The 11,260-nt window shown below is 38.9% G+C and overlaps 1 protein-coding gene and 1 pseudogene across 1 annotated transcript; both read left to right on the top strand.

The window, feature by feature from the left end:
- Nucleotides 1-218: 218 nt before the first annotated feature.
- LOC100969998 (transportin-3-like) lies at nt 219-1,034 on the top strand (annotated as a pseudogene).
- A 613-nt stretch (nt 1,035-1,647) lies between these two features.
- Nucleotides 1,648-2,813, top strand: LOC100994860 (RNA polymerase II subunit A C-terminal domain phosphatase SSU72-like). Its single transcript, XM_034950376.2, has one exon. It carries the CDS (start codon nt 2,112-2,114, stop codon nt 2,694-2,696), a length of 585 nt encoding a protein of 194 aa, XP_034806267.1. The 5' UTR covers nt 1,648-2,111; the 3' UTR covers nt 2,697-2,813.
- The last annotated feature ends 8,447 nt before the right edge of the window (nt 2,814-11,260 follow it).

The raw sequence follows: 11,260 nt of genomic DNA on the forward strand, positions 1-11,260 counted from the left end.
ATTTAAAAAGACATTCCTGGGTGACAGGCACAGTGCAGAAGCATGAGCTATCAAAAGAACCTGGTGAGGTCTCACAAGGCCCAGCAAACTTGGTTACATTCCTCAGCACTAGTGACTTGCTTGTGGAAGTCTGTAAGTTGTTTGTAAGTCACGGTGACGGCTCCCATGGTTGTCTCCTTTGGCAAACCCTTTAAGGAATTCTCTAACTATTGACACTGTTCTTAGATCGCCTTGCAGTGATATTTAGCCATACCAATTCCACTGTGGAAAACAGACAGACTCATAGGTGCCAAAAAGTCATATGGGAAATATGACCAATTTTATGCGAGACACTAAATAAGCACCGAGTTCATAATCAGATTGCAAAGCATTGTTGCAGGTGCCTGCGCTTTGCTGTTCACTGTGTAGGCAAAGGATCTGCCATGCTGCTGTAACCACTAGAATGATGAATGTGTGCCATGTACATCAGCATTCTTGTTTCCTATACCTTGGCATTATCCTCGTAGATGAGTATGGCATGGAAGAAGGCTGTGGGCAGGGACCACTAGACATGTCCAGGCACTGTGCATCCCCACATTTCAGCTCCTAGAACAGCAGAATGGTCTCCATAATCACTCTGACACTGTAGACGACCTGTTCAGGCTATCCACCAGGTTTATTCAGCATAGCCCTGTCACCTTGCTGAGAAGCCAAGTAGTCATCCCTATCTTACAGTGGGCCATTGCTTCTACTAACGTGGACCACTGGGATGCCAATTGTAACGTCATGAGGCTTCTATAAGAGCTCATTGTTGCAGGGGTAGCCAATGATCATGAAGACTTTGATTTACGGAAAGAACCAATGGAGAGGAGATTAACCAGCTTGGATAGCAGTTTGTCAGCCAGCTGCCTCACACATGCTGCTTTTGTCTTCCCACCCCATACTCACATGGGGTCGAAGTGTTCTGGGAGATCATGCAGGTGGACAGACTGACGTTTTGGTGATGGTTACAGAATTCCTTAAAAGGCTTTTTAAAAAGCATTCAATTAAACTGACAATAAGACTTTCGCTATACAGAAAAAAAATATATATTATATGTAATATATTATATGTAATATATTATATGTAATATATTATATGTAATATATTATATTACATATAATATATGTAATATATTATATGTAATATATTACATGTAATATATTATATGTAATATTACATATAATATATTACATGTAATATATTACATATAATATATTATATGTAATATAATATATTACATATAATATATTATATGTAATATATTATATATAATATATGTAATATATTATATTACATATAATATATTACATATAATATATTACATGTAATATAATATATATAATATATGTAATATATTATATTACATATAATATATTACATATAATATATTACATGTAATATAATATATTACATGTAATATAATATATTACATGTAATATATTACATATAATATATTATATTATATATAATATAATATTATATATTTTGTTTGTTTTTTGTTTTTTTAAGATGGAGTTTTGCTCTGTTGCCCAGGCTGCAGTGCAATAGCATTACCTTGGCTCACTGCAACCTCCACCTCCCAGGTTCAAGTGATTCTCCTGCCTCAACCTCCCGAGTAGCTGGGATTACAGGCATGCGCCACCATGCCTGGCTAATTTTGTATTTTTAGTAGAGACGGGGTTTCTCCATGTTGGTCAGGCTGGTATCAAACTCCCGACCTCAGGTGATCCACCCACCTCAGTCTCCCAAAGTACTAGGTTACAGGCGTGAGCCACTGCGCCTGGCCGAAGAAAAATTTATGTGTTAAATGTGGCTGGGCTGCACCTTGTGGAGCGTGGGAGTGGCTGCGCAGGCGCCAGCCGCCAACCATCTCAGAATGCGTTCATTGCCTGAGCCTGGATGCCAGCATACCTGCGGCGCGGCACTCGGGGCTTGCGAGGAGACTGGCAAGCACAGACGCCACGTACTATATCTCCCGTAACGCGGTCGCCATTTTTGGTCGCCATTTTTGGTCGCCATTCTGTTGGTACTAAGGTGTTGTGGTTGGTAGAAGCTTAAGTGAGAGCATCGCGAGTAGTGTGGTCGCAGCCATGTCATTGTCACCGCTGCGGGTGGCGGTGGTGTGCTGGAATAACCAGAACCAGAGCATGGAGGCACAAAGAGTCCTCAACAGACGAGGATTCAGTGTCCAGTCCTTTGGAATAACACCTCATGTGAAGCTTCCAGGACCAGCGCCTAACAAGCCAAATATTTATGATTTCAAAACCACATATGATGAAATGTACAATGATCTTATCACGAAAGACAAACAATTCTATACACAGAATGGCGTTCTGTATATGTTAGACAGAAATAAGAGAATCAAGCTCCGGCCAGAAAGGTTCCAGGATTGCAAAGATGTGTTTGATCTGATCATCACTTGTGAAGAGAGAATTTATGACCAGGTGGTGGAAGATCTAAATTCCAGAGAACAGGAGACCTGCCAACCAGTGCATGTGGTGAACATGGACATCCGGGACAACCAGGAAGATGCCATCACAGGGGCGTTTCTCATCTGCGAGCTCTGCCAGTGTATCCAGCGCTCAGAGGATATGGAGAATGAGATTGATCAGCTGCTGCAGAAGTTGGAGAAGAAGAGAGGCCAGGCCTTCCTGCACACGGTCTGCTTCTACTAATGGTCCTGGCCTGGAGCCCGCTGCTGTTACTGCCACTTGCTGCTGCTGCCACCACCACCATGGCCAATTTCGCCACTGCTGCTGTCGTGGCTGCCTCCCTTGCCACTGCAGCCCTCCAGAAGCCATCGTGTTGAACTTACTTTTGTTAACACTTTTTACTTCCTGATATTTGTTAATAATTTTAGGTATTTGGTTGATGATTCTTTACCCAAAGGAATTGTACTTGTAAAATGAGAGGAGATACATAAATTCCAAGTTTCTTTTATCCCACATTTACTTATGAGTAGCATATTAATGATAAATTGCTGTTGTTGTTGCTTTCCTTTAACCAAGGAGTTTGAGAAGAGCTGCCAGACCTTCACGCACAGGCCCCCTCACCCAATTTTTGAGTTGTTTGCTGTCTTTTTTTTTTTGGAGACACAGTCTCACTTTGTCACCCAGGCTGGAGTGCAGGGGATGGGGGAGGGATAGCATTAGGAGATATACCTAATGCTAAATGACGAGTTAATGGGTGCAGTACACCAACATGGCACATGTATACATATGTAACAAACCTGCACATTGTGCACATGTACCCTAAAACTTAAAGTATAATAATAATAAAATAAAATAAAAACTCAGCTCACTGCGGCCTTGACCTCTGGGCCTGAAGGGATCTTCCCATCTCAACCCCCAAAGTAGCTGGGACTACAGGTGCACACCACCATGCTAAGCTAATTTGTTGCATTTTTGGGATAGAGACGGGTCCTGAACTTTTGGCCTCAAGTGATCCTTCCACCTCAGCCTCCCAAAGTGCTGGGATTACAGGTGTGAGCCACCATGCCTGGTCTGCTTTATTATAGTTGTATTTTAAGAGGTCTTTATATATTTTGGATAACAGTCCTTTATCAGATATGTGTTCTGCAAATATTTTCAACCAGGCTGTCACTTATATTTTCATTTCCTTGATAGAGTCTATAGCAGAGAACAAGTTTTTAATTTTAATACAGTCAAAATTTCCAATTGTTTCACTTGTGTCTTGCTTTTGGTGTTGTATCTAAAAGCCACTGCCAAACCAAGGTCATCTAGACGTTCTTATATGTTAACTAGAATACCATTCTTAATAACCTTTGTATTTTTGTATGTGATTTATACTTTCTATTATTTTCTAAAGAAAATGCTTTGGTACTTATCTGGAGATTGAATTGAGAGTATATGTGAGTTGTTGCCTTATAGAATACATTACTTTGAAATTCAGTTATATATAAAGGCATGACATATGGGTAAAATCATATAACTACAAATATATTTGTAGGTCTATAATGACATATATCTGTACCTGTTTATAGCACAATAGACATATAGTTTTACAAGGTGATCAAATATTTTAGAACCAATTATCAATAAAAACTTTAAAATTATCTATCCTATTCCAAGATATATAGGCCCAGCATATTCATAACACTTATATAGAGACACAGAATATGAAATAAGCATATAAGGTAGCTATAAAACAATTGTTGGAATTATGTCAAAGAAGCAAAGTTATTAAATACATCTTAGTTTTATTGCTTTCACTTTTATCCAAACTAAAATTTGCTAACACCTTTGGCTTAGTAGGAAAAAATAATCTTTTGGGTGTGACTGTGACTGTGATGGTTAATACTGAGAGTCAACTTGATTGGATTCAAGGATACAAAGTATTCATCCTGGGTGTGTTTGTGAGCGTGTTGCCAAAGGAGATTAACATTTGAGTCAGTGGGCTGGGAAAGGCAGACCCACTCTTAATCTGAGTGGGCACAATCTCATCAGCTGCCAGCATGGCTAGAATATTAGCAGGCAGAAAAATGTGAAAAGAGAGACCGCCCTAGCCTTCCAGCCTACATCTCTCTCTCCCATGCTGGATGCTTCCAGTCCTCCAACATTGGACTCCAAGCTCTTCAGTTTTGGAACTCGGATTGGCTCTCCTTGCTCCTCAGCTTGCAGACGTCCTATTTTGGGACCTCGTGATCATGTGAGTTAATACTTAATAAGCTCCCACATATATACATATTCCATTCTTTCTGTTCCTCTAGAGAACCGTGACTAATACAGAGACTAAAGTGTCTCTGGCAAATGTCACTGCATTGATTGCCTGAATTGATACATGTTACATAAAAGATTTTCAGAATCTATGTTGCTATTTGGAAGCCTGGACTAATATTCTTTCTCATTCCAAAATGTGTTAGGCATGTTTGAAAAAAAAATATTTGATTAGTCAGGGACAGTATTCTACCCTAGGTATAAAATGTGTTCTACTAGAATTTCCAAACCAACTTTAAAAATACCATTTGTGTGTCTCTTTCTGGCAGCCTCTTATATCTGAAAATAAGGGATAAGCCAGATGTAAACTGACTACGGATCGATTGCTACTTTAGTAGTGTACATTGATGCTACATTTTTGTCTTATAAATCACTCAAATTTTTTTTGTTTTGATTAAGCTTTTTTTCATTATATTTTAAGTTCTAGGGTACATGTGCACAATGTGCAGGTTAGTTACATATGTATACATGTGCCATGCTGGTGTGCTGCACCCATTAACTCGTCATTTACATTAGGTATATCTCCTAATGCTATGCCTCCTCCCTTCCCCCACCCCACAACAGGCCCAGGTGTGTGATGTTCCCCTTCCTGTGTCCAAGTGTTCTCATTGTTCAATTCCCATCTATGAGTGAGAACATGCGGTGTTTGGTTTTTTGTCCTTGAGATAGTTTGCTGAGAATGATGGTTTCCAGCTTCATCCATGTCCCTACAAAGGACATGAACTCATCATTTTTATGGCTGCCCATGGTGTATATGTGCCACATTTTCTTAATCCAGTCTATCATTGTTGGACATTTGGGTTGGTTCCAAGTCTTTGCTATTGTGAATAGTGCCGCAATAAACATACGTGTGCATGTGTCTTTATAGCAGCATGATTTATAATCCTTTGGGTTTATACCCAGTAATGGGATGGCTGGGTCGAATGGTATTTCTAGTTCTAGATCCTTGAGGAATCGCCACACTGTCTTCCACAATGGTTGAACTAGGTTACAGTCCCACCAACAGTGTAAAAGTGTTCCTATTTCTCCACATCCTCTCCAGCACCTGTTGTTTCCTGACTTTTTAATGATTGCCATTCTAACTGGTGTGAGATGGTATCTCATTGTGGTTTTGATTTGCATTTCTCTGATGGCCAGTGATGATGAGCATTTTTTCATGTGTCTTTTGGCTGCATAAATGTCTTCTTTTGAGAAGTGTCTGTTCATATCCTTCACACACTTTGTGATGGGGTTGTTTTTTTCCTGTAAATTTGTTTGAGTTCATTGTAGATTCTGGATATTAGCCCTTTGTCAGATGAGTAGATTGCAAAAATTTTCTCCCATTTTGTAGGCTGCCTGTTCACTCTGATGGTAGTTTCTTTTGCTGTGCAGAAGCTCCTTAGTTTAATTAGATCCCATTTGTCAATTTTGGCTTTTGTTGCCATTGCTTTTGGTGTTTTAGACATGAAGTCCTTGCCCATGCCTGTGTCCTGAATGGTATTGCCTGGGTTTTCTTCTAGGGTTTTTATGGTTTTAGGTCTAACCTTTAAGACTTTATTCCATCTTGAATTAATTTTTGTATAAGGTGTAAGGAAGGGATCCAGTTTCAGCTTTCTACATATGGCTAGCCAGTTTTCCCAGCACCATTTATTAAATAGGGAATCCTTTCCCCATTGCTTGTTTTTGTCAAAGATCACATGGTTGTAGATGTGTGGTATCATTTCTGAGGGCTCTGTTCTGTTCCATTGGTCTATATCTCTGTTTTGGTACCAGTACCATGCTGTTTTGGTTACTGTAGCCTGGTAGTTTAGTTTGAAGTCAAGTAGCATGATGCTTCCAGCTTTGTTCTTTTGGCTTAGGATTGTCTTGGAAATGCGGACTCTTTTTTGGTTCCATATGAACTTTAAAGTAGTTTTTTCCAATTCTGTGAAGAAAGTCATTGGTAGCTTGATGGGGATGGCATTGAATCTATACATCACCTTGAGCAGTATAGCCATTTTCACGATATTGATTCTTCCTATCCATGAGCATGGAATGTTCTTCCATTTGTTTGTGTCCTCTTTTATTTCATTGAGCAGTGGTTTGTAGTTCTCCTTGAAGAGGTCCTTCACATTCCTTGTAAGTTGGATTCCTAGGTATTTTATTCTCTTTGAAGCAATTGTGAATGGGAGTTCACTCATGATTTGGCTCTTTGTTTGTCTCTTGTTGGTGTATAAGAATGCCTGTGATTTTTGCACATTGATTTTGTATCCACTCCTCAGCAAATGTAAAAGAACAGAAATTATAACAAACTGTCTCTCAGACCACAGTGCAATCAAACTAGAACTCAGGATTAAGAAACTCACTCAAAACCAGACAACTACATGGAAACTGAACAACCTGCTCCTGAATGACTATTGGGAACATAACGAAATGAAGGCAGAAATAAAGATGTTCTTTGAAACCAGTGAGAACAAAGACACAACATACCAGAATCTCTGGAACACATTTAAAGCAGTGTGTAGAAGGAAATTTATAGCACTGAATGCCCACAAGAGAAAGCAGGAAAGATCTAAAATTGACACCCTAACATCACAATTAAAAGAACTAGAGAAGCAAGAGCAAACACATTCAAAAGCTAGCAGAAGGCAAGAAATAACTAAGATCAGAGAGGAAACGAAGGAGATAGAGACACAAAAAATCCTTCAAAAAATCAGTGAATCCAGGAGCTGGTTTTTTGAAAAGATCAACAAAATTGAGAAAACCGGCTAGCCATATGTAGAAAGCTGAAACTGGATCCCTTCCTTATACCTTATACAAAAATTAATTCAAGATGGATTAAAGACTTAAACGTTAGACCTAAAACCATAAAAACCCTAGAAGAAAACCTAGGCATTACCATTCAGGACATAGGCATGGGCAAGGACTTCATGTCTAAAACACCAAAAGCAATGGCAACAAAAGCCAAAATTGACAAATGGGATCTAATTAAACTAAGGAGCTTCTGCACAGCAAAAGAAACTACCATCAGAGTGAACAGGCAACCTACAAAATGGGAGAAAATGTTCGCAACCTACTCATCTGACAAAGGGCTAATATCCAGAATCTACAATGAACTCAAACAAATTTACAAGAAAAAAACATACAACCCCATCAAAAAGTGGGAAAAGGACATGAACAGACACTTCTCAAAAGAAGACATTTATGCAGCCAAAAGACACATGAAAAAATGCTCATCATCACTGGCCATCAGAGAAATGCAAATCAAAACCACAATGAGATACCATCTCACACCAGTTAGAATGGCAATCATTAAAAAGTCAGGAAACAACAGGTGCTGGAGAGGATGTGGAGAAATAGGAACACTTTTACACTGTTGGTGGGACTGTAAACTAGTTCAACCATTGTGGAAGTCAGTGTGGTGATTCCTCAAGGATCTAGAACTAGAAATACCATTTGACCCAGCCATCCCATTACTGGGTATATACCCAAAGGAATATAAATCATGCTGCTATAAAGACACATGCACACGTATGTTTATTGCGGCACTATTCACAATAGCAAAGACTTGGAACCAACCCAAATGTCCAACGATGATTGACTGGATTAAGAAAATGTGGCACATATACACCATGGAATACTATGCAGCCATAAAAAATGATGAGTTCATGTCCTTTGCAGGGACATGGATGAAATTGGAAATCATCATTCTCAGTAAACTATCGCAAGGACAAAAAACCAAACACCGCATGTTCTCACTCATAGATGGGAATTGAACAATGAGAACACATGGACACAGGAAGGGGAACATCACACTCTGGGGACTGTTGTGGGGTGGGGGGAGGGGGGAGGGATAGGATTAGGAGATATACCTAATGCTAGATGACCAGTTAATGGGTGCAGCACACCAGCATGGCACATGTATACATATGTAACTAACCTGCACATTGTGCACATGTACCCTAAAACTTAAAGTATAATAAAAAAAACACCAAAATTGATAGACTGCTAGCAAGACTAATGAAGAAGAAAAGAGAGAAGAATCAAATAGATGCAATAAAAAATGATAAAGGGGATATCACCACCAATCCCACAGAAATTCAAACTACCATCAGAGAATACTATAAACACCTCTATGCAAATAAACTTGAAAATCTAGAAGAAATGGATAAATTCCTGGACACATACACCCTCCCAAGACTAAACTAGGAAGAAGTTGAATCTCTGAATAGACCAATAACAGGATCTGATATTGAGGCAATAATTAATAGCCTACCAACCAAAAAGAAGTCCAGGACGAGACGAATTCACAGCCAAATTCTACAAGAGGTACAAGGAGGAGCTGGTACCATTCCTTCTGAAACTATTCCAATCAGTAGAAAAACAGGGACTCCTCCCTAACTCATTTTATGAGGCCAGCATCATCCTGATACCAAAGCCTGGCAGAGACACAACAAAAAAAGAGAATTTTAGACCAATATCCTTGATGAACATTGATGCAAAAATCCTCAATAAAATCCTGGCAAACTGAATCCAGCAGCACATCAAAAAGCTTATTCACCATGATCAAGTGGGCTTCATCCCTGGGATGCAAGGCTGGTTCAACATACGCAAATCAATAAACGTAATCCAGCATATAAACAGAACCAAGGACAAAAAACACATGATTATCTCAATAGATGCAGAAAAGGCCTTTGACAAAATTCAACAGCCCTTCATGCTAAAAACTCTCAGTAAATTAGGTATTGATGGGACATATCTCAAAATAATAAGAGCTATTTATGATAACAAACCTACAGCCAATATCATACTGAATGGGCAAAAACTGGAACCATTCCCTTTGAAAACTGGCACAAGACAGGGATGCCCTCTCTCACCCCTCCTACTCAACATAGTGTTTGAAGTTCTGGCCAGGGCAATCAGGCAGGAGAAATAAATAAAGGGTATTCAATTAGGAAAAGAGGAAGTCAAATTGTCCCTCTTTGTGGATGACATGATTGTATATTTAGAAAACCCATCGTCTCAGCCCAAAATCTCCTTAAGCAGACGAGCAACTTCAGCAAAGTTGCAAATCTCTTAATTGAAAAATGATTTATATTTCTGCCTAAGGTGTCTTTCCCCCTGTCTAATTTTTGTTAAACTTGACAAACTGTCCCCTTCTCAAGATCTGGTTCTAATGTCATTTCTGTGATGGCTTCCTTGACAACCACAAACTAAAGATCACCCTGTCTCTGGGATGTCATAGGACTTTGATTATGCATGATTTCTTCACTTTTGGCAGTGTATTCTAGTTGGTTATATCCTCATGTACTTTCTTGCTTGGCTTTAAGCTCCTGAAAGGCCAGGGCTATGTCTCATACCTAGACAAGAGCCAGCCCATTGGAGGAGCATAATAAATATTTATTGCATAAAATAATGAATTACAGCAGTTAGAACATTAATAATCAAATATATGTAGTATTGTGAGCTGTTGAGGAGACTATTTGAAGGTTTGTCTCTGGATGAACTCAACCAGCCAGAACATAGCCCTTAAATATCTGAAAAATACTTTCAAGTTCCTAAAAGGTAATTACAAAGCCTTGGACTTTGAGGCCTGTAATTACAATTACAAGACTTACAATTCCAATTACAGTAGGCTTTCTTCAATATTTTATTGACTTTTAACCAGCAGAAAATTCTTAAGTTTATTTATCTAGTCTCCCTTGTCATAGAAGAGGAAAAAAAATCAGAAATCTGGAGACTTGAAGACAAATTCTCATCAGTAACAGTAACATTCTAAAAGTGGAAGAAGGTCTGGTGTGGTGGCTCATGCTTGAAATTCCAACACATTGGGAGACCACGGTTGGAGGATTGCTTGAGTCCAGGAGTTCAAAACCAGCCTGGGCAACATAGGGAGATACCATCTTTACAAAAAATAAAAATTAGCCAGGCATGGTGGTTTGTGCCTGTAGTCACAGCTTCTCAGGAGACTGAGAAGGGAAGATCATTGAGCCCAGGAGGTTGAGGCTACAGTGAGCTATGGTTGCACCACTGCACTTCAGCCTGTGTGACAGGACAAGATTCCATCTCAATAAATAAATAAATAAATAAATAATGGGAAAAGACACAAAACAAAAACCCGTCTTCAAACTGGATTATGACACTCTTGAATGTTGGATATTTATAATTATTAACCCACGTTAAGGCAATTTATGTTCAATGTCATTTATTTGGGAAGGCAGGGAAGCATACAGATTTTAGGTATATAAAAGATTTTAGATAGATTAACCATAAAAAGTTACATTTTAAAAATAGTGTTGGTGTTTTAATGATAAGTTGCCTTGAAATGTATTTCATGCGGAAAATTTCATTCTTAAAAGATAGTGGATATCATTATACTATTCAGCTCTTGTTATATCCAGGCCATAAGATCCTATTTGAAAGAGAAAACACATATGTTACCTTCCTAAGGATATAGGGAGAAAGAGGAGTAGGCTGTCAACGTATTGCCACAAGTCAAGGCAGAAAAGTGTTCTGCCAAAGAATGTGGTATGAGAAATTAAACC

The sequence above is a fragment of the Pan paniscus genome, chromosome X (genome assembly GCF_029289425.2).
Source record: "Pan paniscus chromosome X, NHGRI_mPanPan1-v2.0_pri, whole genome shotgun sequence".
Lineage (NCBI taxonomy): Eukaryota > Metazoa > Chordata > Mammalia > Primates > Hominidae > Pan > Pan paniscus.

Excerpts from the sequence above, each read along its gene's own strand:
- LOC100994860 (XM_034950376.2), top strand. The coding sequence starts at position 2,112 with ATGTCATTGTCACCGCTGCGGGTGGCGGTGGTGTGCTGGAATAACCAG.